The 27,997-nt window shown below is 56.4% G+C and overlaps 3 protein-coding genes across 4 annotated transcripts; 2 read left to right on the top strand and 1 right to left on the bottom strand.

The window, feature by feature from the left end:
• Positions 1 to 1,160: 1,160 nt before the first annotated feature.
• On the top strand, positions 1,161 to 5,571 carry DUOXA1 (dual oxidase maturation factor 1). Its single transcript, XM_029237117.1, is given in 10 exon segments — positions 1,161 to 1,307; positions 1,627 to 1,684; positions 2,353 to 2,487; positions 2,743 to 2,765; positions 2,767 to 2,879; positions 2,881 to 2,955; positions 3,205 to 3,422; positions 4,101 to 4,171; positions 4,173 to 4,299; positions 5,498 to 5,571. Coding segments are annotated over 10 exon segments (1,041 nt in total).
• Positions 5,401 to 8,903, bottom strand: DUOXA2 (dual oxidase maturation factor 2). The gene is made up of 6 exons (XM_029238669.1): positions 8,757 to 8,903; positions 7,616 to 7,673; positions 7,187 to 7,321; positions 6,716 to 6,929; positions 6,143 to 6,357; positions 5,401 to 5,786 (listed from the first exon to the last, which is right to left on the bottom strand). Exons 1-6 carry the CDS (start codon positions 8,901 to 8,903, stop codon positions 5,593 to 5,595), a joined length of 963 nt encoding a protein of 320 aa, XP_029094502.1. The 3' UTR covers positions 5,401 to 5,592.
• Positions 8,904 to 8,990: 87 nt separating this feature from the next.
• On the top strand, positions 8,991 to 27,389 carry DUOX2 (dual oxidase 2). 2 transcript variants are annotated; one of them, XM_029238205.1, is made up of 34 exons: positions 8,991 to 9,127; positions 10,044 to 10,114; positions 10,401 to 10,490; positions 10,742 to 10,906; positions 11,505 to 11,692; positions 11,847 to 12,048; positions 12,147 to 12,313; positions 12,695 to 12,755; positions 12,905 to 13,001; positions 13,445 to 13,535; positions 13,808 to 13,910; positions 14,397 to 14,560; positions 15,095 to 15,270; positions 15,472 to 15,590; positions 15,952 to 16,089; positions 16,312 to 16,425; positions 16,625 to 16,827; positions 17,123 to 17,308; positions 18,100 to 18,325; positions 18,405 to 18,498; positions 20,099 to 20,286; positions 20,807 to 20,876; positions 21,300 to 21,383; positions 21,920 to 22,098; positions 22,256 to 22,486; positions 22,647 to 22,746; positions 23,453 to 23,502; positions 23,803 to 23,930; positions 24,182 to 24,335; positions 25,587 to 25,819; positions 26,046 to 26,204; positions 26,556 to 26,711; positions 26,862 to 26,990; positions 27,267 to 27,389. In XM_029238205.1, the coding sequence occupies exons 2-34, from the start codon at positions 10,045 to 10,047 to the stop codon at positions 27,387 to 27,389; spliced, it is 4,638 nt and encodes a 1,545-aa protein (XP_029094038.1). In that variant the 5' UTR covers positions 8,991 to 9,127; position 10,044. The 2 variants fall into 2 exon arrangements, with proteins under 2 accessions (XP_029094038.1, XP_029094039.1); XM_029238206.1 differs by lacking the exon at positions 8,991 to 9,127 and adding an exon at positions 9,383 to 9,618.
• Positions 27,390 to 27,997: the final 608 nt, after the last annotated feature.

The following is a 27,997-nucleotide window of genomic DNA, read 5'->3' on the forward strand; positions in this document are numbered from 1 at the left end:
CACTGTATCACTTAACAAGACACTACCTGGTCAGACTGTAACTTACAGAGCCTCCTGGGTACCAAGGCCCCAGTACAGATTATACACAGGGAAATGAGCAGAGCTGGGTTCGTTGATTGTAAGATGCATTTTTTTTTCACATTTTGACATCTCTGAAATTGAGGTGTGTTTCACCAGCGATGGCTGTCATTGTTTAATTGGCAGTGTTTTTTCCTCTTTCTTTCTTTGTGGTACTTAAAATAATGGCATGTCTTGCAATCATTCTGTCTGGATTTAACAAAGCACAGTAAATTTAGGTGCCATTTCCCCAATATCCTGTCTGCAAAGAGACAAACTAGAGCCAAAATAGCTCTGAGATCAGGGGACAGACAGAAAAGAGCTAAGCCAGGGTTTGCCCTGAAATGAAGCCTAGGAACTTAAACCAAGGAGGAAGGCTGCTGTTGATGATGTGTGGGGTAGAAGGACATCTGGCCCCAGCACTGTGCCCTAGTGGAGGGCAGGCTCCTTCAGTGCCTATTGAGGTGAGCTCAGTTCAGCTTGATTGCCCTTGAGTTGCCAGAACAGGAGCCAGGGTGCCCGAGAAAGCTTGTCAGACCAGCCTGGGCAGTGCCAGGTCTGGGAATCAGCCCTCTGATGATGAAGTTGGATTATATACTTAGCAGAGCTATCTTGCCTTTGTTCTTTGGGGAGTGAGGAGGAAAGCCAACCTTTTTGTATCTGTACCATCTTTCAGCCTTATGCCTTCTCTTGACAGAAAATATAGCTCTTTCTATGTTCTGTGATCCGTCTGCTTGTGCTGGAGGCCTGAAGGAGATAAAAGAGAATTACATTTCTTAAGACAGTCCCAGAGGAAGCAGAGAAGCCTGGAGGGTAGTGGTGGCACTGGTTTAGGGGACCTGGGGGTTAGCAAGGGAGCATGGAGTGACAGAGACTGATTGCCAAGACCCTTATTCTCTCACAGCTAAAAACACGTGGAGATGGATGGCTGAGGGGTAGCGGAAATGGCAGTAACAGTGGCGTCTGGTGAGCATCAGAGAAGAAGGGTCTGGTTTATTCTCTGCTGGATCTCTGGCCCCAAGAACAGTGTGTGGCACATAGAGGGCACTCAGGAAACACCTGTTGTTGTAGAGCATCCGCCTCCCCTGAACAACCCCACCAGAATGGCTGCTTTGGGACACACATTCCCCTTCTACGCTGGCCCCAAGCCGAACTTCCCAATGGTCACCACCTTGGCCATCATCATCACCATCTTTATGACTTCACTGGTCGCCTTCATCAGCATCCTGCCAGGCATTCGGGGCAAGATGGTGAGAAACAAAACCAGCCCTGGAGACCCCAGCCCCAGAGAGACCTCGGCCTCGAGGTGAGGGGGCCAGACTTTCTGATTACAATCAGATTCAGGAAAAAGATTCTAGTCCCGAGAAAGCGTCACCCACCCTCCCAGCAGAGGGCTCCCTGCTCATTGATTCAACAGATAATTACTGAGTATCTATTATGGGCCAGGCACTTTGATCTCTGGTGACCAAGTGACCTCAGTTCTAGAACACCCTTCCCGAGTCTGGAAAGAGAAAGGGTGGATTTGGAAGGAGGGTGCTCCATCCTAAACCCTCCCACCCTGTGATGCAGAGGCTGTTCTGGATCCTGCGAGTAGTGACCAGCTTATTCATTGGAGCTGTGATCCTGGGTGAGTGTGGAGTGTAGCTGACTTGGGCAGCTGCCTGCATCCCATCTCTTCTATCCTGGCTCCCTCACAGAGGCTCTGCTTCAGGGTGGGCTTCTAGACCTCCCTACCCGCACGCCTCCCTCACCCTGGCCTTATCCCCTCACATCTACCTTTGCCCTGACAGGTGCAAGCCTCCTGGATGCATCTCTCCAACCTTCCTAACATATTTATTCAGAGGAAAGCAGGTCAAAATGAATGCCTTTGGGGACAGGGTCTGCGGAGGCTGGAGGGAGAGAATGGTGGAGGGCTGCTTGCTTTGCTTTGGGAATTAGGCGATAGGAAACATAGAAAGTCTCTATGTTGAAGCTCTCTGTGTTTGCCCCGCATGGTTTATTATGTTAATGTTTCCTGCCCCAGCTGCTTGAGTAGTTCTCCCTGTATGGGGGCAGGAAGGGAGGACAGGGAGAAGAGGATTATGACCAGGGGAGATATTAGATTCTGACCCATTTATTCATTTATTCATCCCATACCTATTGTTGGCAAACTTACCATGAGCCAGGTCCTAGGCGGGTTAATGGGTACACAACTATGAGCAAAACTGACATGGTCCCCTTGCAGCTTTCCCTCTGACTAACCCAGCAATGCCCAGACCTCCCTGAGTTCCTGAACATCAAACTCCCCAACCCCAGCCATGAATTTCAGTTCTGAGTGGTCTGTGGGCCAGGTCAGCACCAACACATCATACAAGGCCTTCAGTTCGGAATGCATCAGCACCGCTGTTGGGCTGCAGATTGGGCTGGGAGGAGTCAACATCACGCTCACAGGTGAGGGGGGGGCTCTTGCCTGGGAGGAAGGGAAAGCCTCTGCTCTGCGGCTTTGGGATCTATGTTGGGTGTGGTCTAAAGAGCTCTAGGATCTGGGCAGGGGGAGGTAGGAAGGGAAGTTCTCAGGCCTCAGAAGCTGCCTTCTCTCACTTGAGACCAGAGCCTGGTCCTCTTCCAGTGTGATAAGCCTCTGCCCAGGTAAATACCCACTTTGGCCCTCGGGTCCCTGCTGGGCACAGCTGCTCCATTCCCCAGGGACCCCGGTGCAGCAGCTGAACGGAGACTGGCTATTACAACAAGGAGTCCACCTGGCGCCTGGGGGAGAACTACGCCGAGGAGTATGCCAAGGCACTGGAGAAGGGGCTGCCAGACCCCGTGCTCTACCTGGCCGAGGTTCACCCCACACAGCCCGTGTGGCCTGCATGGCCAGTACTGCCTGGCGGGACACTACACCTCGGCCACACTGTGGTGAGGGTGGGACGGAGGCCCTGCTGGCCTAGACCCAGGAGTGGGGTTCCTACCCATCTCTCCCCCACTCATGTGGAGACCCCTAGTGGGACAGTCTGGCACCAGTCACCACGGTGCTTGGTTGGGAAGCCCACAGGCAGGAATCCCTACCTCACCTCTTTGGGGTGTCCTCCACCTGGGCCCCTCCAGGTAGAAGTTCATCCCAAACAAGGTAGAGGTGCCTGGGCCAGCCTTCCCCTGGCTCTCCAGGGTGGCATTCCTCTGCTGGCTGCTGGCGGATGTGATGCTGTCCATGCCTGTGCTGGTCTACGGTGGCCACGTGCTGCTGGCCACGGGTGTCTTCCAGCTGTTGGGACTGCTCTTCTTCTCCACGGCCATGTCACTCACCCTGCCCTGTCCCCTACGCTTGGGCACTGCCACACTGCACACTCACCGTGGGCCTGCCTACTGGATCACATTGACCACAGGTGAGGCCCAATCCTGAAGGCAGGGATGGGAGGACTCAGGGCTGGGGCCCGTCAGGTCCGTGGGGTTGAGCGTCTGCCTCCAGGGACCGAGGGGCACTTCTGGGGACCTTTCCCCTCTTTAGAGCCCCCTCCGTCTTAGATCCCTCATCGCTGGGTTTCCCCTTCTCAGACCCACAGCCCCTCCCTCCTCATATATCCCTACTCCCCTGTGTCTTATCTCTGTCTCTGTCATGTCCCTCATCCCTTAACTCTCTGTTCACCCAGCTCTTCCCCAGATCTTACGATCTCATGTCCCCCCTTCCCCCAAACACTCTTCTCTGTGTCCCCCATTCCTAGAACACTTCTCTGTGCCTATTTCACATAGCCTTAAATTGCCCTGCAGTTTTATTGTCCTCTCCTGTCCTGCCCTCCCCCCAGGGTTTCTCTGTTTTCAGAGTTCTCTCTCTCTCTCTCCTGGGATGTAATTGAAGGAGCACTGGGTTTAGAGTCCAAAAACTCAGAGCAACAGAGCCACACCAGCCATATGACCCTATGCCAGTCACTTCTCGGAGCCTAAGTTGCCCTGAAGCAGGGACGATATAGGCTTCCCTTAAGAGGGGTCTTAATGCTCTTAGCAGAAGATGTCCTTGCAAAGGTGTTACTATCACTAAGGCGGGATACTTGTTGCCTCATCCCCAGGCCTGCTCTGTGTGCTGCTGGGCCTGGCCATGGTGGTGGCCCACAGGCTGCAGGCTTTCTTCAGCCACTGTGGGAGAGGACCCTGTCCTGGAGTGGGATCCTGAGGAAGGGGGACTCCTGAGCCCTCGCTACAGGTCCACAGCTGAGAGTCCCGAGCCCCAGGACATTCCTCTGTCAGAGGCTTCCTCTGAGGTGCCCTGTGAGGAGTCTGACTGTGCCCTGGAAAGTTCACCTCCCTGGTGGCCACCTGGACTTCCAATCTGGCTCCAGACTTCACTGGGAACCCCCCCAAAACACCACCAGAACTGCCTGCAGGATGGGTTGTATCAGGTTCCCAGCCCCAATGTGTAGGTGGAGTAGGAAAAGAGGCTCTACCTATTGATGTTAAAACATGAAACAAAACAAAAAGCCCTAAGGCAGATGTTGGGGCTGCCATAAACCCTGCTGCCATGCGTGATGAGACCAAGCAGGGGCTGCCCCTCCTTCTGCCCAGCTACCCTGCCCTCCCTTGGGGCTTTGCCTCTTCAAGGTGCCATTTACTGAAACCCAGCTCCACCCACATGATGACATACGTGTACGGGGGCCTTACAGTGCGATTCTCCCATGTTCCCTCTCATCCCTCTGCATCTCTTGTTTTCCTTTTTCCTGGCTCCCTTTTGTTCTCCCTTCACTTCCCCAGCTTGTGTGATCTCTTGGTACAATGAACGTACTGCGAGGGAGGAGAGACCAAACTTCTTGTTCTAGATCTAATATTAACCGATTGTGCCCCATTCTCTCTGAGCTTCAGTTCTCAAATCTGCCAAATAAGACTGTAGGACTTGCCAAGGACCTAAAACAAACAAACAAAAAATCCCGGGGTTTACAGCTTTATGCCTTGCTGACATTTACCTCGGCCCTCAGACACCACCCCTTTAATGAATAAAGTGAAGCTAGTGAATAAACTCCAAAATGCCATTTCTTCTTAGCCCCCTCAGCTGGGCCAGCAGAGGGGGATCCCACAGGGCCAGCGGGGGTGAAGGTGCAGGGGGATGACCTGCCTGGTCACTGCTACCATCCACTTGGGGTAGCTCAGGAAGATGCAGGCTCTGATTGTTCTTCTCTGGGCTCACTAGAGGGCACCCTCTCCCAGACCCTTTCCCGGGTTACTCTGCATTCTTCAGACACAGAGAATCCGGTGTCTGTGGCAAAGCAGAGAGAGAGGCTGCCTCCAACCCAGGGAAGTCTCCCCAGAGCTCGTATCCCGAAAAGCCTTGAAAAGCCATGGAAAATAATGGGAGAAAGTTTAAAAAAAAAAAGAAAAAAAGAAGAAAGTTTATTTACAGCTCACCCTGGGAGACTCTTTCCTGGGTGCAGGCGGCACATCTGAGGCCACTGGCCCTTTTCCCCCGCGCCCCCAGCGCAGTGCCCTCCCGGAGCTCCCCAGGCCCGGTGGGCACTGCTCCCCGGCCTGCGGGGGACCAAGGCAGAGTAGGAGTCCGAGGTTGAGTCCCCTTCACAGGTTAGTACTGATGGTTAAGTCTGAGCCCCAGAACTGCTTATGCAGTGGGTTGTTGAGGATGAGAGGAGAGCTCCCTTTCGCCTGACTTTCGAGGCCCTTGACGCTTGCATCCAAGAAGGTGCGAAGAGCGCTGGTCCGAGCGTAGTGGAGACTCAGCACCGCAGCTCCGAGGAGGAGGCACAGGATGCCTGCGTTAGCGCAGTCGCGGGTAAAGAGGGCGGTCAGGGCTCCAGAACCCGGCCGCCCGACTCCATCTATTGGAAGTATTTGCGTTTCTTCCCCAGACACACGCACCACGGAAAGACCTCTAATATGGCATACATGATACACGGGTTCGCACGCCACTGGGGCAAGATACCGAACCCTTCCGAACTCCCTTCCCCTCCTCTGTAAAATAGGCACAACAGTGCCTGCCTCTACGAACTACTGAGAGGGGCAAATTAGATAATATATGTGAACTCATTATGCAAACCGGAAAGTGCACGCTGGGAAAAATCTCGTCTCTGCCCCCAGACACCCGGGGGCCGGTTCCCTCGGTCCTCACCCGTGGCCAGCGTGATCCAAAAGGCGGCACCGTAGTGAGTGGTGAGCTCGGAGGAGCCAAGGCGGAGCTGGCAGAGAGACACGCTGGAGATGGAGGCGAAGGCGAAGACGGAGAAGAGTGCGAAGGCGCCTGTGATCAGAAGAGCCAGGCCTCCGTAGTGCGGGACCGGCATGGAGAGCAGCACGTTGGAGAGGAGCCAGAAGCAGAACGCCACCCTGCGGGGAGGGGACCAGCGGAGCTGTGAGCCGGATTCCCCCAGCCCGCTCGGGCTCCCACGGGCTCGCCTCCCCTACCTCCCGGCCCCAGAACAAAAGCCCGGGGCTGGGATGGCGGAGGCGCAGGGAAACACTGGAGGGGAGTAGCCGGCGCCCAGCCATTGCTGGGTCTCTTCGGATTCCCACGGTCTGTACGGACCTCGTGACCATCTGCCCGCGAGGCGGCAACTCTCACCCCAAGCGCGTCGGTCTGTAACTGTAGCTCACATCCTCCGGCTCACATGTCCCCACCCCGACCCCCGCCACACACACGCACGCGCGCGCGCAAGTACGCAAAGTGTCTTCTTTCCGCGCTCACCACAGCGTGGCCGAGGCGTAGTGTCCCGCCAAGCGGTATTGGCGGTAAACCCCGCAGGGGCTGCTCGGAGTGAACTTCTCCGCCAGATAGAGAACTGGATCCGGCAGCCCCTTCTGCAATGCCTCCGTGTACGCCCCAGCATAGTTTTCGCCGATCCGCCAAATGAACTGCTCGTTGTAGTCGATGGTCTCGTTCAACTGTTGCACTGGGTTCCCTGCGGAGGGCGTCGTCGTCACCCGGCTGCGTACAGCGAGGACCGGGCAACTAAGCGGATTCGGATAGGAGAGTGAGAATCTTGAGAGAAATAGGTTTGGCAGCGGTTGGGGAAAACACATCAATGAGAGCCAAAAGCTATTCTATATGAGCTTGTGGGAGCTGTCCTCACAGGTCCTCCAGCTGCCCCTGCCTGCCACACACCCCCAACCATGGTGTCTGTCAACCTCAGGAGTTCACTTCGCCGCAGCTCCTCACCTGTGAGTGTAACATTAACGCCCTCCAGGCCCACGTGCAGACCGACGTGGGCTCGGACGCGTGCCGCACTGAAGGCCTTGTAGGATGTATCGGTGCTAACTCTGCCCACTGACCATTCCGTGCTGAAGCGTACCGCTGTGGGGAGAGGCAAACCGTGGGGGAGGGGAAAGGTTAGGGAGAAGATTGGGGAGACGGGATTGGGAGGGTGGTGATGGGAGTTGGGACACTGCACAGAGATGGGGGGGTCTAGGAGTCCAAAGGGATATACACGGTAAGGGTGGAAGAGTGGGCAATAGAAGGAGCCCACTAGAAAGAGAATGGGAAGAGGGAGCGGGAACCCATCCCCAGTTCTCCATTTTCCCAGGTGCCCTCAGGCCACTTCCTTCCTCACCCCAGGTCCTCTCCCCCTCCGCTGCATCACACACTCACCCACAATTTCTGCTCCTATGAACAGGCTGAGGAGAACTCTCACCAACCAGAACCAGCGCTGCAGGAACAGGAACCGGGTCAGGCCTGGGTACTGCCCAACCAGAGTCCCCAAGCTCTCCATTGACCCCATGCCACCCGGGCCTTTAGTGCTTCTGCAACTTCCCTCTCTTGCCCACTTTTCCCAGTTACATTCCTGACCTTTAAAGGCTGAAGGCAAGTCATGCAAGTCCCTCTGAGCCACTGGCATTTTCTAATGTTTTCTGGCTGCATGATTCTGCCTCCCAGCCCCATTTTCCAGTCCACCCTGCAACTGGGCTGTCTCTATCTGCTGCTCTCCCACCACCTTCATCCCCTTTCCTCTTCAGCCCTGGTCCCACCTCCTGCTTGGGTCACTGCCATGATGAGGCTCAGTGAGTCCAGAAGTGCTAGGCAGGCAGCGGTCACCTTCCTCAGGAGAGGGAGGCCTCAAGGTCTGGTCACCAAGTAGAGGAGGTACGAACACAACCTCTCAGATATTACTAGGTGTGCCAGTTTCCCAGAAAACAAACACAAGACTCAGGGAGGCTAGGTCCTCCTAGACTTGAAAAACAGACAACTTAGGCTCTGGGAGGGGAGGGAATCTAAGAAAAAGTGCCCAGTCTGCTACAACTTCGAAGAAATTTCTGTGGAGAAATCTCTGTCATTAGGATGGGGGCTCCCACACACATGACTCAACCCAGTGCACAGGTGAAACACAGCAGTATGAGTTGCTGGTTTCTGTCCTCTTGGCCAGAAGGTCATCACCTGAGGTTGGGATGGGAGTGGGATGGGAGTGGAGGTGCAGCCTGAGGAGAGGCAGGAGACCCCTGCAGCATGTGAAGACTAGAATTGGCCCCAGGATTACTAGACTGGGCACCCACTCTCTGCAGCAGCCTCCTGAATGTTCCAGCTGGGGTCAGCCTCCGGATGTCTTGTATGGGACCTCTCCCTAACCTTGGGAAGGGGTGCTTGCTGGGCCAGACTTCTGCCTATGCTCCACCTGTCTGGTTCAGTGCTTCCGTGCATGGAAGATCTTGCCGCTGTCTTAACTGTCCTATCCTCCAGAGACATGCTGTCCTTGACGCCCTCCACCCCCAGACCTAAACTTCTAGTACCCCCTTACCGAGTGGCCACGAATCCCGGGTAAGATGAGTAGGAAGCTGGCAGCCAAGGCCAAGAACACCAGAATGACAATGAGTAGCGGGACGCTGATGCCGGCAGCATGCCGGGGCTGAGGGTAGAAGGGCAGCACACCGTTCCACAGAGTCATGCTGCAACCCGGCGAGATGCTGCAACCCGGCCGAGCTGGGTCTGTTCCAGCGGGGAGAGCGGTCACTGGCGTCCGAGCCCGGATCCCACTTCCCTTTACCCCGTTCCCTGCGTGCGAGGACTGGACTCAACAGACAAGTCAAGTCTGAGCGCCTCGGCTTGCCCCTAAGGAAGCGCAGCAGCTAGCTGCCCTCAGGCGCTCTGGCTTGGCCGGGATGGAGTTAGGTAGGTGGGAGGGCCAGCTCTGCGTGTTCACTCTGCGTTTGGAAGTCGCACAAGACCTGAAATCCTTTTTATAGCAGCCTGGGCAGCGTGCCGAGCCGTGTCGGGGCTTTGCAGCCAGGTCCCAGAGGGATGAGGTCATGCAAACGAGAGGCGGAGGTTGCTATGCAAATGAGAGGATCCCCACCTGCATAGCAAGAGGGTGAATCCCAGTCCAGATGCTCACATCTGGCGCTGTTCTGGCCTGAGTGGACACCTGCACAGCGGGCCTCAGAGGACCCAGAGAGGAGGGTGAGAATGAAGCCGGGGAGGCTGAGGATCTGCGGAGCTGGGGAGGAGTGGTGGGGGAGAGGCAGAGAGCAGAGCAGAGAAGCAAAGATTCCGAGAAAAAGAAGACTTCTGACCCCGATGGGGGCCCTAAGCCAGAGGTCTGAGTGGGACTTGGGACCTGATCTTCCCATCCCTCGTGTCCATGCACAGGCATTCACTGAGGGGTACGAGGGACTGCAGGTTCCAGATTCCCAGCTCACTAGCCACGTTCCTTTCCCTGCCTCCTCTAGGAGAAGCAGTTCCTGAGGGGTAGGACTCAAGGCTTTGTTCGGGACCTGGGAGGCTGGAGGTAAAGTCCTGCCAGGGACTAACAAGCCCCAGAGGATTTGTGCCTCCCGGGTTCCTGTGTGTGATCGGGGTTAGTTCTTCCACGGGGTGGAGGGTGGGGACCAGTGTCACTGCCTTGAGGGCTGCTTATGCCTTTAAAAAAGTGCCCCGCAGGTGCGGGTACTTGGTGACGTTTCTAAAAGCTTCGATCCAGAAGTGGACACGGCTGGCGTCTCCTCCTCCTGTGCCAACTGTCGGTGTGGGGGACGCCTGCTCCGTGTCCCTCACGTACCACCTCCCACCCTCTTGGCCACAGGGTCAGCATGGTCCGTGCAAGGTCAGAGGCCCTGGTGCTCCTGGGAGCTCTGCTGACTGCACTCCTGGACCCAGCGGGTAAGTACCAGGCGCCCCTAGTTCGGGATGTCTCCCAGTTTCCCTTGGGAGTTGGGGAAGGGAGATGTGCAGGCAAGCGGCTTCCTGAGGCTGGAAGATCGGGTGAGATGGCTGAGCGGCTCAGCCAGATGGGAAACTTCCTGGCGCAGCCTAGACGCCGGGCGAGTATCGCCACTTGGGTCGGGTTGGGGGCGCTCGGCGGGCTGGAGAAGCACGGGCCGAGGCCGTCGGGTCCCAGAAGGGTCGCAGGTAGCTAGCACTGAGTGGCCCACCCTCTGACCCACAGGAGGCCAGGACTCATTCTCGCTGACCTGGGAAGTGCAGCGCTATGACGGCTGGTTCAACAACCTGAGGCACCACGAGCGTGGCGCTGCCGGTGCGTCCCGTGGTCTGGGGTGGGGAACGGCTAGTGGAGGGCAGGGTCGCGGGAGACCCGGCGCGGAGAAGCCGAGAGAGCGAGCCGCCAGCCGCCCGGCTGCCTGCGTCGCGAATTCCTGTACACCCCTGGGGACAGAAGAAAGGGTCTCGTCAGTGGGAGTGGGGAGTTGGAGGGAGGAGTAGAGCGAGGCTCGTGGGCTTGTTGAAGACGGAGTGATCAGACAGAGCCCGGCTCCCTGCTTCCCACAGGTTCCCGACTGCGGCGCCTTGTACCAGCTAATTACGCGGACGGCGTGTATCAGGCTCTGGGGGAGCCGCTGCTGCCCAACCCGCGCCGACTCAGCAACGCCGCCATGCGGGGCACAGCTGGGCTGCCATCCAGCCGCAATCGCACAGTGCTGGGGGTCTTCTTCGGTGAGAGCAAAGTGGGAGAACGCGTCTTCGGTGAGGGTTGACCTGGCGCTCAGCTCAGAGCCTGGGGAGAGGGGCCCTGAGGCCTCTCTGCAAGTCCACAGGAGACCGATACAAGACCCCGAACCACTTCCTCTCCCCACCAAGCCTCACTTCAAGACTTTCTTCCTCTTGGAGGGATTTGGGGGTGTTGATTCGGGGGTATTTGCTCTCCTAATCTTTCTCTTATCACTGACTACAAACCCAGGAGTGCCACTAACCCTCATTATAGCTTTTAGAAGCTGATTCCCCTGCCGCCCCTCTCCTGTTGTGATTATATCTTCTTTCCCCCAAAGAGGGAGGGAGAGGCAGGATCTGTTAGGAGAGGGGGACTGGCTTGGGGGAGCCCTTACATTAATTATATTATTTTGATTCTCCCAACAACATTATGGGGTGGGCGAGGAGGGTACTATAACCCCACTTTGCAAATTAGAAAAATGTTTTAGAGCTGGTGGCGCGGAATTTGCCTTGGAACATCTGCCTTTAGGCTCTTCAGAAATTGGCGTCAGCCTTGGCGGTGGGGAGTAGCAATTCTCACCAGTTTGCCCCCCGACGCCCGCAGGCTACCACGTGCTCTCGGACCTGGTGAGCATGGAAAAGCCTGGCTGCCCGGCCGAGTTCCTCAACATCCACATCCCACCCGGAGACCCCGTGTTCGATCGCGACCAGAGCGGGGACGTGGTGCTGCCCTTCCAGAGGAGCCGCTGGGACCCCAAGACCGGACAGAGCCCCAGCAACCCCCGGGACCTGGTGGGCGGGGCAGGCGGCTGGGGGGGTTGGGTGGGGCGGGACCTGAGGCAGCTGGGGAGAGGCTCCCACCACCCGCAACGACCGCCCGGCCCTCGCCCGCCCTGAGTCGCCTCGGCCACCCGACCCCCGGCTCAGCCTCCCGCTGTCCCCACAGACCAACGAGGCGACGGGCTGGCTGGACGGCAGCGCCATCTATGGCTCCTCGCACTCCTGGAGCGACGAGCTGCGCAGCTTCTCCGGGGGGCAGCTGGCGTCGGGGCCCGACCCCGCCTTCCCCCGGAACGCGCAGGACCCGCTGCGCATGTGGACTGCGCCCGACCCCGCCACGGGACGGCGCGGGTCACGGGGGCTGTACGGTGAGGCGGCGGGGGCGCGGGCGGGGGGCCGGCGAGGTGCGCCCCCCTCGAGCCCACCCGCGCTCAACTCCTCGCCTGTGTCCCCACCGCGCGGGCAGCCTTCGGGGCGGAGCGAGGGAACCGCGAGCCCTTCCTGCAGGCGCTGGGCCTGCTCTGGTTCCGCTACCACAACCTGTGGGCGCAGAGGCTGGCCCGCCAGCACCCGCTCTGGGGGGACGAGGAGCTGTTCCAGCACGCGCGCAAGAGGGTCATCGCCACCTACCAGGTCGGTCGCGCGGCCCTGCCCCCACGTGCTTGTCCCCGGGAGACTCCGCTGCCCCGCAGAGCCCTCCATCCTTGGACAAGCCCACCCAGAAACACCCCTCCCCAGACAGCTACCGTCTAGGGAAAGCCCCTGAGAGTGATAAGGAGGCAAAGCGCTAGTTATACCAGAGGTTTTCTCGTGATTGTTATTTAGCTGCCCCTCCCCCCTGCCCTCGTTCCTCGTGGGCAACGGGAACCTCCGCCCCTCTCCTGTTTGAGTGTCTCTCCCGTGACTGCCCCTGCCTGGTCCTCGTCTCACACTTAAGCCTTCCTTGAGCTCAGATCCTTCCTGGCCTGGCTGCTCCAGCGCTGGCCTCCCATTTCCCCCTCTCTTGACCCTCAGAACATCGCGATGTATGAGTGGCTGCCCAGCTTCCTGCAGCAAGCACCGCCGAATTACACAGGTGAGGGAGTTTGGGGAACACCTGGGCTGAGGGGGGGTTTGGGGAGGGGGAGGGGGTCAGGATCCATAGGACAAAGAAGACAGGTGGGTTCGTGTGACGAGAGTGTGTGAGGGTAAAGAGCCTATTTCTCTTCTTACCCCTGTGGACAGGGTACCGCCCTTTCCTGGACCCCAGCATCTCTCCGGAGTTCCTGGCGGCCTCTGAGCAGTTCTTCTCCACCATGGTGCCCCCTGGCGTCTACATGAGGTGAGGGAGGGTCTGGCTGAGCATCACACTGGCAGAGGTGAAGAATTAGTGGTCTTGTGGGCCTGGGGCCTTTTTTACACCCCTACAGTTTCATGGGGGAAAAGAAGCAGAATTTGGTGCCCTGAAACAGCACCCTGGGGTAGGAAGTTCAGTCTTAACAGGAAAATCTCCCCATTTCCTCCTAATGGCTGAACTTCAGTTGTTGAGAGCAGGATTTGTCCAGCAGCTGGGTCACTCTCTTCCCTCCTTCCCTTCCTACCCTGTGTGGACAAAAAGCAACCTCTACCTTCAATCCGCACTCGTTGCCAAACCCCTGCCATGTTCAAGGAAGTTCCGAGGACACCTCTTACTACTGGCCAGGCCCCCTCTGAATCCCTTGCCCCACTCAACCCCACCTCAACTTCTCTGAATTCTCTTACTGCATCCTTGATTCCCCATTTCAGAAACGCCAGCTGTCATTTCCAGATGGTCCTGAATGAGGGTTTTGGCAGCTTCCCAGCTCTCAGAGTCTGCAACAGCTACTGGATTCGGGAGGTCAGCCTGGGGTCAGGGGCAAGGGGAGGTGGGTCAAGGTCAGTCTCATCACACAGGCTGGGAAAAGCAACAATTCCAGTTCTTAGGTGTTGCAGCTCCAGGGTGGTGGGAGTTGAAGGGTAGAGTGATCAGAAAATTATCTGGGGACAACAGCTCAAGAGAGTCTAGGGCTGGCCAAGGGCCCTTTATCCTGAGGTGCTGCAGTGGTCCTGAGAAGGACCTGGCTTTAGGGGGGCCTGAGAACCTACCTTGAGTGTGTTGTTTCTTTCCAGAACCCCAGTCTGAACAGTGCCGAGGCAGTGAATCATCTGCTGCTGGGAATGGCCTCCCAGATTTCGGAGCTGGAGGACAGCATAGTGGTTGAAGATCTGAGGGGTAAGCACTGGAGGCAGAGGGGCTGAGGGCCCACAGGTCCGGGAGCCTGGGGACCCTTCTGGGTTAAGCATCAGGCAGACCTAGGGTACCTATAAAGCAGGAACATAGATAAACACACAGCAAACAGCCATTAGAAGAAAACAAGCTTTATTCTAAATTACCAACATCTGAGGATGTGGGGGAAGGGTGGCACCACAATCTCTGGTGCTTAGGTCGCTAAAGGTTTTTGTCCAGCCCTATACTGAGGTTAAGGAGGTGGGACGGGGAATTTACTGCTTGGTGACTAGAACAGTCCTGAGTCTTAGGGGAAGAGTTTTGCCAGAAAAATTGCCCCTGGTCACACATGATGACAGTGACCCTGCACCAAGGCAGGGCACATGTCGAGGAGTGCTGAGTGTGGGTAATGCCAACAGCCCAATTCAAGGCTGCTGGGCGAAGAAGTGTTAGAGGGACTGAGCCTAGAGCCTGGTCCTCTCTCCTCCTCAGATTACTGGCCTGGCCCTGGCAAGTTCTCCCGCACTGACTATGTGGCCAGCAGCATCCAACGTGGCCGAGATATGGGGCTGCCCAGCTATAGCCAAGCCCGACAGGCCTTGGGGCTGAAGACCCCAGAGAACTGGAGTGACCTCAACACCAGCGTGAACCGTCAGGTCAGGAATAGTGATGATGATAATGGCAGCTAAAGCTTTCTTGTGGTGATACTGTTCTAAGTCCTTTACACATGTAACACATTTAATCCATGTCAAGAACGTTACAGAGTAGAGACCATAATTATCGCCATTTTACTGATGACATAATTGGTAAGTCAGTCTTGGAAGCAGGATTTAAATTCAGCCATCTGATTCCAGAGTATCCTCACCACTGCATTGTACCATTACTGCAGAGTGGCCCCTGGGTTGGGTGCCATTGTCCTATTCCTGCAGGATCTCGCCCCATGAGTTGGGTGACCCTGAAGCTGCTGATCACTGGGGATAGGCAGTCTGGGTAGTGACGCACTGGTCCTCCCACCAGGCTTGTCACCACCTGAGGAGTGCTGCCTAGATAGAGGACACTTCCTCAGGCCTGAGCAGCAAGCCAGGCAGCTGATGGGGTCCTGTGTTTGAGGGATGGGGCAATAGTGGCTGCCCTCCTGACACAAAACCGTATCCACGCTCACACGCTCCTCACTTCCTGTGTGGCCCCAGGTGCTGGAGGCCACAGCCGCCCTGTACAACCAGGACGTGTCCCGGCTGGAGCTACTCCCCGGGGGGCTCCTGGAGAGCCATGGGGGCCCTGGACCCCTCTTCAGCACCATCGTCCTCGATCAGTTTGTGCGACTGCGGGATGGCGACCGCTACTGGTTTGAGAACAGCAGGAATGGGTGAGGCCTGCCTGGGTTCCCACCTCAGACTCTACCTCAGCCTGGACCCCAGACCCTCTGCCTGTAAACAGCACCCGGATGTCCCAGCACCCCTCCCCAACCCCTCTCGATCTCTTTTCTCATCTGGGTCCCTGGGCCTGAGTTTGCTGGAGACCTGTGTCCCCTTCCCATCCAAACAATTCCTGGCTTTCTCTAACTTAGGCTATTCTCCACGGAGGAAATTGCAGAAATCAGAAACACCACTCTTCGGGACGTGCTGGTGGCTGTCACCAGCGTGAACCATAGTGCCCTGCAGCCCAATGTCTTTATTTGGCAACAAGGTGGGTGGCCCGGGAGAACACAAGCAATGGTGGCAGAGAAGAGACAGAGGTTATGTGGGGATCACTTGGTGCTGTCCAGGGAGCTGGGCACCAGGCAGCTCCTTCTGTGTTGGTCTGGGAGGCCTGCATTAGGCCACCTCCCCCAGTAGAGACTAGACTGGTTTGCAGGCCGAACCTTGTGGTCAAGTTGGGATAGATGCTGAGAGATGGGATGTGGAAGAGGAATTTTTGACGGGAACAAGTTCCAGGGAGGAGGGTTTGGGAGGGAGTGGTACCTGGTCCTTTATAGGACAGAAGGGAAGGCTGCCTGGCCAAGGAGTGGGATCCTCAGGCCCTGAGATCTTCTGTGTCTTTCCCTCAGGTGCACCCTGCCCTCAGCCCCGGCAGCTCACAAGTGAAAACTTGCCCCCCTGTGTGCCCCTGACTGTGACTCATTTCTTCGAGGGCAGTGGTCCTGGTTTTGGCATCACCATCGTGGCTCTGTGCTGTCTCCCCCTAGGTGAGCCCTTTACCCCTTCGCCCATTTCTCTTCCTGCTCCCCTCCTCCTCACATACTGTCCCTGCCCCTCATTACCTGCTGGCCTGTAAGCCTAGCTCCTAGGTACATTTGAAGCCAGGCTCAAGGGGCCTTGGGAAGGGAGGGGCGGCAGCCAAAGCCTCAGTGAAGCTGTAGGCGAGGCCGCGTCCCCCCCACCCAGTGTCTCCTTCTGACCCCCTTCAGTGAGCCTGCTTATCTCTGGGGTGGTGGCCTATTTCCGGGGCCAGGAGCTCAAGAAGCTACAAAATAAAGGCAGAGAGAGCGTGAAGAAGGAAGCAGCCAAAGATGGAATGTCAGGTGAGATGGGGCCACGGGGTGGGAAGAAGGAAGGGGACAGATGGGGGGGGGCGGTGCTGGGAGAAAGAACCAGGTTACAGATGTGGGGAGAGAGCCAGGCTTTGGAGGTGCCTGCTCAGACTGGCAGAGTGGAGCTAGCCTGAGGGCAGGGGCCTGGGGACCTCTGCTGAACCACTCTGCCCCATTGTCCCTTTCCTAGCGATGGAGTGGCCGGGACCCAGGGAGAACAGCTATCCCATCACCATCCAGCTGCTCCCAGACAGGCGTCTGCAGGTCCTGGACAGGCGTCTCTCTGTGCTCCGCACCATCCAGCTGAGGTCCCTGCAGCAGGTCCACCTCATCCTGTCCAGCAACAGCGGACGCCGCACCCTGCTGCTCAAGATCCCCAAGGAGTATGACCTGGTATGGCCCATCCTGCCTCCCCAGCTTGGGCTGCCCTCGCACATCTCCCCTCTCACGGCAAGTCCTCTCCGGCCACCCCGTCCTCAGCTACAGAGCTCAGTTGTGAAGGCTGATGCTGGGAGGAGCCACTCCTTTCAGAGGTCCCCAGCCCCACCACACTCTCCCTCTGATCCCCTTTGAGCCTCTCACCTGGCCCCAGCCGGGATGGAATGGGGGACAGCTTTTTTCTCCATCCCCCAACTCAAGACCCTCTGAGGGGAGGCTGAACCAGAAGCTTGAGCCTTCCTCCCACCAGGTGATGCTGTTTAACTCCGAGGAAGAGCGAGGCACCTTCGTGCAGCATCTGCAGGGCTTCTGTGTGAGCTGGACTCTGGGCCTTGATGTGGCTGAGATGAGTGAGAACGAGCTGTTCAGAAAGGCTGTGACCAAGCAGCAGCGGGGCCGCATCCTGGAGGTCTTCTTCAGACACCTCTTTGCCCAGGTGCCTGACTGTGCCTTTTGGAGGCAGGACCGGGCCCAGGGGTTGAAGGGACCCTGGGCTGGACAGGACCCTATGTGGGGTGATCTAAGCTTCTGCTCTGTGGGCTGGAGATTTCAGTTTCCTCATCTATGAAACAGTGATTAAAATAGGATCCATCCTTTTAGGTTGCTGTGAGGATTCAGGGAGATGGTCTACATAAGTGGTTCTCAAAGTGTGGCCCCTGGACCAGCAGCAGCAGGCTCATCTGGGAATTTGTTAGAAATTCAAGTCCTCAGGCCCTTCCCCAAGACCTAGGAAATCAGGAACTCTGGGGTTGGGGCCCACAAGCCCACCAGAGGCTTCTGATTCACTCTAAAGTTTGATAAACACTGTTCTATCTACAGGGTTTAGCCCAAGTGCTTGCTTCATTATAGGCATTTAACAAATGGTAGTTACATGTATATGACTTTTAAAATCAGGCGCATGGCAGCCCTATCTGAATTGACAAGAGAATGTATCTTTAGCCCCTTCCTCCCTGTCCACTTAATGTCTGCTGCAGCTTCTGTCCCCAGTGTAGGCTCTCTCACTTTGCATTCCCAAACCGTGCCCCTCCCCATTCCCACCCCATCCCCTGCTACAGTCACCCCCTCTGCAGGAAAGCAGAAGCCCAAGTCAGAAGTTTATCTAATGACCGTGAGCAGCCACCAGGACTCACCCTTTCTGAGCTGGACTTTGGGGAGATGTGAGAGGTCACTGAACTGCTTCCAGCCTCACCTCCTTCTCTCCTTCCCTCTGCTGCTGCCCGAGTGCAGGTGCTGGACATCGACCAGGCAGACGCCGGGACCCTGCCCCTGGATTCGTCACAGAAGGTGCGGGAGGCTCTGACGTGTGAGCTGAGCCGGGCCGAGTTTGCCGAGTCCCTGGGCCTCAAGCCCCAGGACATGTTTGTGGAGTCCATGTTTTCTCTGGCCGACAAGGACGGCAATGGCTACCTGTCCTTCCGGGAGTTCCTGGACGTCCTGGTGGTCTTCATGAAAGGTAGGGGGATGGTGGACCATCCCAGGAGTCAGGTGTCTTTCAGCAGAGAGTTGACGGGCATCCCCCTATGTCTTGCCAGGCTCCCCAGAGGACAAGTCCCGCTTGATGTTCACCATGTATGACCTTGATGGGAATGGCTTCCTCTCCAAGGACGAGTTCTTTACCATGATGCGGTATGGGGTGGGCCCCTCCAGTCCTGAGACTTCCTGATATTTTAAACAGGAAAACAGGTCAGGTCAGAGGAGGGTAGGCGAGGAGGTTATGAGTCCATCTACATTGAGAGGTGGCCTAGGTACTATACCCTAGACGCTCAGAGCATCCAGCTTCAGAAGTTTATCTGGCCAGGCCCCTGCCTCCAGGAGAGTCTGTATCTGCAGTGCCAACGCCACCAGAAAATTCTCCCTAGTTACAAAAGACAACCAACATCAAGATGACCAGTAACAAAGCCCACTAACCCCTTCTGGATGCTCTTGGACCTTTGCTAACTCTTCAAATGCTGTGCTTTACACAGTGAGATAATGAATCATGGAGGACGGATGCCCTGGGTTACTGCCAGTATTAATCACCAGGACAGGCAGGAGGAGAAACATGGAAAGTTCTTCTATATTCCAACCCTTCTCTCTTCCTGCTTCTTAAGCCATTTCTGGTTGTGGTGTGCCGATAAAGACCAGTTTTGAGCTCACAGACTTATTCCTGAAGACCGTGCTCCACAGCTGCCTACAGCTCTATAAGGACAGGGTTCATATCTCTCTTTGTTCCCTGCTGAATCCCCTCCTCCGCACTGTGATTGGCACATAGCAGGCATTCAATACATAGTTAACTGAATCAGATGAAACAAATAAGTAAATGAATAAACAGAATGCATAGAACAGCCCAGACCCTTTTTAACTCTTCTACCCCTGTAAGCCTCCTCATTGCTTTCAGCTTTCACCTTAACTGCCACATTCTTTACAGTCCAGATACCACAACTGGACATGGGCTTCTGAAAGGGCTAGGGCGAGGCGCATTGCAGTTGTCCCTCGCTGGGTGTGCTGCTGCAGGACCCTCTAGGAGACGGTCTGTGCCCCCAGGGGCTGAGGTCCACCTCCTTGGCCTGTACTCAGTGTGGCTCTTGCTCAGTCTCACCCTGAGCCAGTGGGGTGATGTGATTTTTAATGTGATGGCAGTGCTTGCTGTGCCATGCACACAGAGGTCTTTTTCTGCTGGACTCACACAAGCTTGCATGTTTGTTTGCTTTTGTCCCAAAGCACAGTCTAAGAAAAGAGTTATGGCCACTGTAGCTGCCACTGTGGGTGCTGTCACATTGGGTGCGGAGATACTCCTGCCTATGCCCCAGGCTGTTGGCACAAGGAAGCAGCAGCCAGTGCAGCTACATCTCCTCTCCCAACCCCCCGCTGGACCATGAACGGGGTGCCCAGCGGTGGTGTGGGAGGTATCAACATAAGAGCCTGCCACATGAGAGAGCCATGGCACACCTGGACAAGTCCCTACACTAAGTGGACATTCATCCCAGCTGTAGATGCCCCCCTGTTTGGGGACTGCTTTCTTTAACTGGTCAAGGTCACTTTGAATTTTGTTCTGCCTTTTGAGCCCTTGGCCACCCCACCCAGCTTAGCGTCAGCGGCAGGCTGGATGAATACCTTCTCAGTGCCATTTCCTGGGTCACTGGTAACCACATTAGATAGGCCAGGGCCCACCCCACCCAGCACCTGCCTGAACCTGACCTTGCCGGGTGACAGGCTGCATTCGTCTCTCCTCCCTCCCCCTGCCCAGGTCCTTCATCGAGATCTCCAACAACTGCCTGTCCAAGGCCCAGCTGGCTGAGGTGGTGGAGTCCATGTTCCGGGAGTCGGGCTTCCAGGACAAGCAGGAGCTGACGTGGGAGGACTTCCACTTCATGCTGCGGGACCACGACAACGAGCTCCGCCGCACCCAGCTCTGCGTCAAGGGTGGAGGTGGAGGTGTGTGAGTTTGGAAGGCGTCAGGAATGGGTGTGTCTTCAAAATGAGAGTTCCTGGTGCATAGCACTCAGGTCATATTTCTCTTTTAGTCCTTGGTGCCTAGTAGAGAGCCAGGCACGTGTAATCAAGGGCATCACATACACCTGTGCAATTTATACACAAATATACCCACTGAGGGGTCAGGGCAGGCTGAAGTCCAGCTACATTCTACACACCAACCATGTGCATTGGTCTGGGGTGTGTCTGGCCAGAGGAAAAGGCCCTATTTTCTCTACACGAAGGGCCTGCAGGGTTGCATCCGCCTGGAGGGGGGCCCCTTTTCTAATTGCACTCAGTTGCCACATTGTCTAGCAGTGGCCGCCGCCCTGTGTACAGTGGGTGCTCGGTGTGGGCAGTGAGGGGAGCAAGGCTGGGGAAAGAGATGGGGACATGACCAAGTCACTGGCAAGTGCCACGGCAGCCTTCCTAGGACAGTCTCCTCCCTCGTGGGGAAGCCCGTCCAGCTTCTTGTTCTCCCCAGGTATTGGAGACATTCTTAAACCAAACGTCAGCTGTCGAGTGTCATTCATCACTCGGACTTCTGGGGAACGGTGAGTGGGAATGGGGCGCTGGGAGGTGCCCCGGCTGGGTCCCCTGCAGAGAAATGAAGGAGTAGGGCTGGTGGAATCAGCCCCTGGGCCAGACATTTGCTCTGAAAGTAGCTTTCAGCGCACGGTTGTTCTAGCCCAAGTTCCAGCTGCCTCACACACATACCCCTTACTGCTCAGGAGCCTGGCTCTCTCCCTGCCCCTCCAGGACAGAATCATTCTACAGAACATGTGATCAGATCATGTTCATTCCTTCTGTCTTGCCTTCTGCCTGGCTTCTTTCTGACCGGTTTTATGGGCAGGTTCTGTGGACAGAAATGAGTCCCAGGATCTATACCCTCCCACACCAGCCCCAACTCTGACTTGGCAGTTCTTCTCCTGGCTGCAAAGACAAGGGGAGAATGAAACCCATTTTTCTCTTCTCAGTTCTTGCCCTCAGGGAGTGGGGCTCCCTGTCTCAGAAGCCCCAGAGTTGGGAGGCCCTGGGTTGAAGAAGAGGTTTGGCAAAAAGTAAGTGTTTCCCAGACCCTTGACCCAAGGAGACATGGGGAGAAGTCTCAGGGTCTCTGGTCTGTGCACACCCCCACACACAAGGAACCATCCTGAGACTCATTCCAGGTGTCCCTGACCAGATTGGCAGGCTATTGAGTTAATGACTCTTCAACCTCTTCCAACCTCTGCACCCTAATCTTCAGGCAAGGGGCCTGGCACTCAGATGCAACACCAGGCAGTGAGGGGTCTCCTGGCTCCTGCCTGCTTTGGGCACAGCAGTGAGGCCTGTGCAGGGAGCAGGAAGAAGGAAGCACAGAACAGAGAGGAGGAAGTGGAGATGGAGTCGTGGGGAGATGGAGGCGTGGGTGGAGAGGGCAAATAAAGCTGAGAGGTGAAGGCTTGGCAGAGTGGGATTCTACCCCCCAAAAGCTTTTTCTTTCATCTGTTGTGGCCCATCCTGACCGCTACCAGATCACCAGGTCTCCTTCATAGGGTGGCATTTAGGGGAGGACAGGGTGCCCTGATCTCGGGCCACCTGCCTCCCATTGCTGCAGGACAGTGGTGCCCCCTCCCCGGCTATACACAGAGGCGCTGCAGGAGAAGATGCAGCGGGGCTTCCTGGCCCAGAAGCTGCAGCAGTACAAGCGCTTCGTGGAGAACTACCGGCGGCACATCATGGTCGTGGCAATCTTCTCGGCCATCTGTGCCGGACTGTTTGTGGAGCGTGCTTACTGTAAGGAGAGTTCCAGGTTGTGGGCAGGGGGAGGGGAGATGTGAGAGCCTTCTGGTTATTATTCTTGATCCTCAGGAGTCTGGATAGGGGAGCCCAGCTGCTCTGACTGGGGTCCAGGCTTCTGTGCTGTGCTGATCCACCCCCACTGTGTCCCCAGACTATGCCTTTGCCTCGCCACCCTCGGGCATTGCAGAGACCACCCTCGTGGGCATCATCCTGTCGCGGGGCACGGCGGCCAGCGTCTCCTTCATGTTCTCCTACATCCTGCTCACCATGTGCCGCAACCTCATCACCTTCCTGCGAGAGACCTTCCTCAACCGCTACGTGCCCTTCGATGCAGCCGTGGACTTCCATCGCTGGATCGCCATGGCTGCTGTCGTCCTGGCCAGTATGTGGCTCCTGGGCATGCTCGCCACTGCTGCAGTCCCCTGGGTCGAGCTGTGGGGGAGGCAGTGGGGAGACTGGAGCTACTTATACTTCCTGCCCTCCTGGGGGCTGGAGGTAGAGTTGGCCCTGGAGGCGTCTCTAACAGGATGTGTCTCTTTCAGTTTTGCACAGTGCTGGCCACGTGGTGAATGTCTACATCTTCTCAGTCAGCCCCCTCAGCCTGCTGGCCTGCATCTTCCCCAGCGTCTTTGTGAATGATGGGTCAGTTTTGGGGAGGGTCCCCCTTGGGAATCCTGGGGCAGGCCTCAGGGTACAACAGAAAAGAGGTAGATGGCCCTAGACCCTCCACTCTCTCACTAAGTGAGGGCGAGAAGCTAGCATCCTTGGGGAAGCTGAGAGATGACTTCCTTGCCCTCAGGAAGGAAGCAGGCTGTAATTGGCCAGGAAAGGAGTTTGGGAGATGAAGTCGGAGCCTCTTTCTCACGTGTACCTGACACATAGCTTGCTATCTCAGCCTACTGTCCATTCACTGGGCAAATATTTGTGGAAAACGTCCTGTGTGTCCATCCAGGAGCCAAAGAGTAGGGATGCCAAGATACATGCAGTCGTTCAACAAATATTTATTGAGCATTTACTCTGTGCTGGGCGTTGTTTGAGCATAGGGATAGAGCATGGAGGTAAGCTCCCTGCCCTCATGGAGCTTACAGAATATGAACCAAGCACTTCAAGGAAGCAAAGGTCAGCTGCAGTAGGAGAATTCAAGATAACACAGGAGGAAGAATTGCTTTGAGATCAGAGGGTGGAACTGCAGGAGGCTGGGTGCCATGTTCTTTGGAAGGACCCTTGGCCATCTGGGTTGAGGCCCAGTAACCTCCGCATTCAAGGCCGTCAGGAACAGAGTCACATTGCAACAGTGGTGGAGCCCCTCCTGCCCCAGCCTGAGGCTCTGGGTGTCTTTGTCCTACAGGTCCAAGCTTCCCCAGAAGTTCTACTGGTGGTTCTTCCAGACAGTCCCAGGTAAAGAGTAGACTGTATGTGGAGTCTGGGGTTTCTGTCTGAGGACTTTTGCTTTTGTCCTCCCACATCTTCCCATGAATACACACTTGTCTATAGTGGTCGTAGGATCCCTTTGCAGCCTCCAGCACAAGCCTCAGCTCCAGTTTCTTTGGTCAAGCTGTTCTGGGAGCCAGGGAGGGATGAGAGAGGTCAGGGAAGAAGAGCGGAATGGGGAAATGCCCTCTGGCATTCTCAGCCCAGGCTGAGGTCCCGAGGCCAGGGGCTCTCTGACCCTGTCCCCGCTGCCCCCGCTGCCCCCAGGTATGACAGGGGTGCTCCTGCTCCTGGTTCTCGCCATCATGTACGTCTTCGCCTCCCACCACTTCCGGCGCCGCAGCTTCCGGGGCTTCTGGCTGACCCACCACCTCTACATTCTGCTCTACGTGCTGGTGAGGGACTTCTCTGGGCAGGGCCAGGCCACAAGGCAGAGATGAGCACTCATGATGTGGGGAGGGAGCAGGGTGAATTGGACGTGAGATCTCAGACCGAGACCCCAGATCCGAGACCACAGCCTATGGAGCCTATGCCAGCCCCACCTACCCTGCCCAGGCCCAGGGCCCAGGCAGGAAGTATCTGGGTAGGGTGGGTGCAGGAAGGGGGCCAGCTGGGCCTGAGCTATACTAACTGGCCATGTCTCCAGCTCATCATTCACGGCAGCTTCGCTCTGATCCAACTGCCCCGTTTCCACATCTACTTCCTGGTGCCAGCACTTATCTATGTGGGGGACAAGCTGGTGAGCCTGAGCCGGAAGAAGGTGGAGATAGGCGTGGTGAAAGCAGAACTGCTGCCTTCAGGTACCAGGCCTGGCCTGACCCTCGGTGGGGAGCATTGGAGGTCAACTCATGGGACGTGGGAAGACAGCTCCCCAGGCCTCCTCATCCCATTGCTGCCTCTGTTAGCCTCTCAGGGACCCCTGCAGCTTTCCTGATGGAACTACAGCCCCCAAAAGAGCTGTGCTTAGTTCCCAGGAGGACTTACAGACAGTGAGAAGTGACTATGAGAAGAGGAGGCTGAAAGTGCATTCAGAGGGGTTTAAGGACAAGAAAGACCCGCGCTTGTGTGGCCTGGGTGCAGGGTGGGGAACCATACATCCCTCTCCCATTCCTTCACTCAGAATAACCTCTCTTCAGAGACAGATAAATGGCCCAGACTGCAAGAGTCTGTTGTTGGTAGTCAGTGTTGGCCAGAGTGGGGATTCACATCAATGTAAAGGGTGGTGGAAGATGACTTAAGCGACAAGGGGCCAGCTAACCTTCAGGACTCACATAGTAAGAAAATTAACCTCACTTCAACTGTATTTCAATCAAGATTATTTAAGAACAAAGTCTCAGCATGGTATTAGCATGCCTTCTGCATCCTCCAGTACTTGTGAATCTCCTTTTTCCACAAAGAGAGAACAAGCCTGAGGCTCAGCTATGGTCAGGCAACAAACAGTATCCAGCTAAAATTTGATAAAACATGGTACCTTCTGTTTAGACCACATGATACTTAGGCAAGGCAATGTAGGGTATTGGTTAAGAGCTTGGCCTCTGGAGCTAGATAGAGCACATGATGCTGGTTTTCTACTCACCTTAGTGACCTAAATGTTCTTCTCAAGGTAAATTGAATTGAAAAAGTAAGTCAATTTAAAGAAAAATGTTAGATAAATGATAGTGCAGCAGGTGTGCTGATATGGCCCACCATAAAGGTAACCCTCATATGGTGGAGGTTTGGGAAACACTGAGACGGTACCTGGGGAGCCTGAGGTCCCCTGACCTAGTAGGCTGGTATCCAGGACAGTGGTATCAGGCCTGGACCCTTAGTGGGAAGAAGCAGCAAAGAGGAGGGGAGGGGCTGGAACAGGAGAGCAGAGAAGCCCAGCTCTTGAGTTACCCAGGAAACAGAGAAGGGCGCCCTCCAACTCCCAGCCCCAGAAGCCATACTCGCTCAGATCATGTTACTACTCCCTGTGCCTCAGGTGTGTGGAGAGGACAGGGTACCTGCCAGTCCTCAGGTACCAGGAGCAAGCCCTCTGATCCCTGCCCCTCCCTGCCCATGACCCCCAGGAGTGACCCACCTTGAGTTCCAGCGGCCCCAAGGCTTTGAGTACAAGTCAGGACAGTGGGTGCGGATCGCCTGCCTGGCTCTGGGGACCAACGAGTACCACCCCTTCACCCTGACTTCTGCGCCCCACGAGGACACGCTTAGCCTGCACATCCGGGCAGCAGGGCCCTGGACCACCCGCCTCAGGGAGATCTACTCACCCCCGACGGGTGACAGCTGTGCCAAACATCCAAAGGTGCCCATCACTGGGAACCACTTTGGGGGTTCTGGCATTGATAGAAGGTCCCCACCCTCCCTGACCTTGGGATAAGATGCTCCAGCCACCCCAAAGCCAGACTGGGAGAGGGCTGGGGTGCCTCAAAGAAACTAGTTCTCCCTGTCCTCCCGACCCCCCCCCCCCATTTCTAACCTCAGAGCTGGGGAAGGGCCAGGCTCATCTCATCTTCCTCTTCTGTTGGCAGCTGTACCTCGATGGACCATTTGGAGAGGGCCACCAGGAGTGGCATAAGTTTGAGGTGTCCGTGCTGGTGGGAGGGGGCATTGGGGTCACCCCCTTTGCCTCCATCCTCAAAGACCTGGTCTTCAAGTCATCCTTAGGCAGCCAAATGCTCTGTAAAAAGGTGAGTGTCCCTCTCCCATTCTTGAAAGAAATGGGGACAGACAGCCTGAGTGTGTCCCCACATCCCAGCAGAGTAGCATGATAGAAAGTCCCTGGCTCCTAGGCAACTGGTTCTGCTGGGACCATTCATACCCAGTTGCCCAGATGGCAAACATTTGAGGGAGGGTAGGAGGTGTAGCCAGAAGAGCCTCTGCTGGGATCTGTGGCTAAGAAGCCTTGGATCAGGCCTGTGGGTCCTGCCAGAGGTTTGGTGCCTGTGGGGGGTCCAGGGCTTCCCACCATTTCAGTATAAGCATCTGGGTAGAGGAATCTTGAGCTGAGCTGAGTCAGAGCTTTAGTTGTGTGTCCCCAGATCTACTTCATCTGGGTGACACGGACCCAGCGGCAGTTTGAGTGGCTGGCTGACATCATCCGGGAGGTGGAGGAGAATGACCACCAGGACCTGGTGTCCGTGCACATCTACATCACCCAGCTGGCTGAGAAGTTTGACCTCAGGACCACTATGCTGGTACGTCAGGGCCGGCCAGGCAGGGCAGCTCAGTGGGTATGTGGGTTGAGGGTAAGGATGGCCAAGGCAGGTGGGTGGACCGCCATCTGGAGTAGGAGCTGACCCTGGCTCTGCCTGGCTGTGACCTTCCTCCTCTACTCCCTCCCCCAGTACATCTGTGAGCGGCACTTCCAGAAGGTGCTGAACCGGAGTCTGTTCACGGGCTTGCGCTCCATCACCCACTTTGGCCGACCCCCCTTCGAGCCCTTCTTCGACTCTCTGCAGGAGGTCCACCCAAAGGTCAGTCCCACCCCGACCCATCCTTCCCCTGCCAGGACTTCCTGGCCCTCAAGCAGCCTGCAGCTGGGTACTGAGCAGAGGACCTCAGGATGGGGTCAAGCATTGGAGAAGGGCTTCAAACCCCACCCCCTGCCTCCCCAACTCAAGCCGCCTTCTCAGGGCCTGGGGTCAATGCCCTGGTCATTCCAGCCAGGCTTGAGAAGCAGCTCCCTCCTGGGGAGGAAGCCCACAGGCCTCTGCTTCTCTGCAACCACTGCCCCCACACACACTTGACAGGTGAGGAAGATCGGGGTGTTTAGCTGCGGCCCTCCAGGAATGACCAAGAATGTAGAGAAGGCCTGTCAGCTCATCAACAGGAAGGACCAGGCCCACTTTGTGCACCACTATGAGAACTTCTGAGCCCTCCCTCCCTGGTTCCTGATCCCTCCGTGGACCAGCCCTGCCAGCAGTTTCTGTCAGAATTCACCTCAGGCCTCAGCTGGAGAGCTGGAAGAGCCTCTCCCTCATTGCCCCATCTGTCCCAGGCTCTGAGAAGATACAGGAGACCCTTCTAGCTTAAGCCACAGCAGGCTGTGGCAGACAAAGTGGGGAGGGGACAGTCCCTGCCTTGTGACAACTATGGAGGTGAAGAGATAACAACCGCATTTTCCTCTGATAAGTCCCCATGTCTGTTTTCCTTCCAGAAAATCAATGTATTGCTTTGGTATTTTCTTGGCCTAGGCATTTGAGGGAGGACAGGGTGGGGATACCTGGTGTGAAGAGAGGGTTCAGAGTGAGAATCTCCTCAGAGCCCAGCTCAGAAGTTGCGATGCTAAACCTGGATGGCCTGCCTGCCTCAATTCAGTCTCCGAGGCCTTTTCCCTCCAGCTCTACCCCCCAACCCATTCCTGCTCCTAGAGGATCAGGAACCCTGAGGAGCAACCAGCAACGCCCGCTGCCCTCACCTCTTGGCTGGCCCTTCTCTTAGCCTGCTGGAGCAGCCCCTCAGCTCTGGTACCAAGGGAGTC

Source organism: Monodon monoceros, unplaced genomic scaffold (assembly GCF_005190385.1).
Source record: "Monodon monoceros isolate NGI ecotype Baffin Bay Population unplaced genomic scaffold, NGI_Narwhal_1 Super_Scaffold_21, whole genome shotgun sequence".
Classification (NCBI taxonomy): Eukaryota; Metazoa; Chordata; class Mammalia; order Artiodactyla; family Monodontidae; genus Monodon; species Monodon monoceros.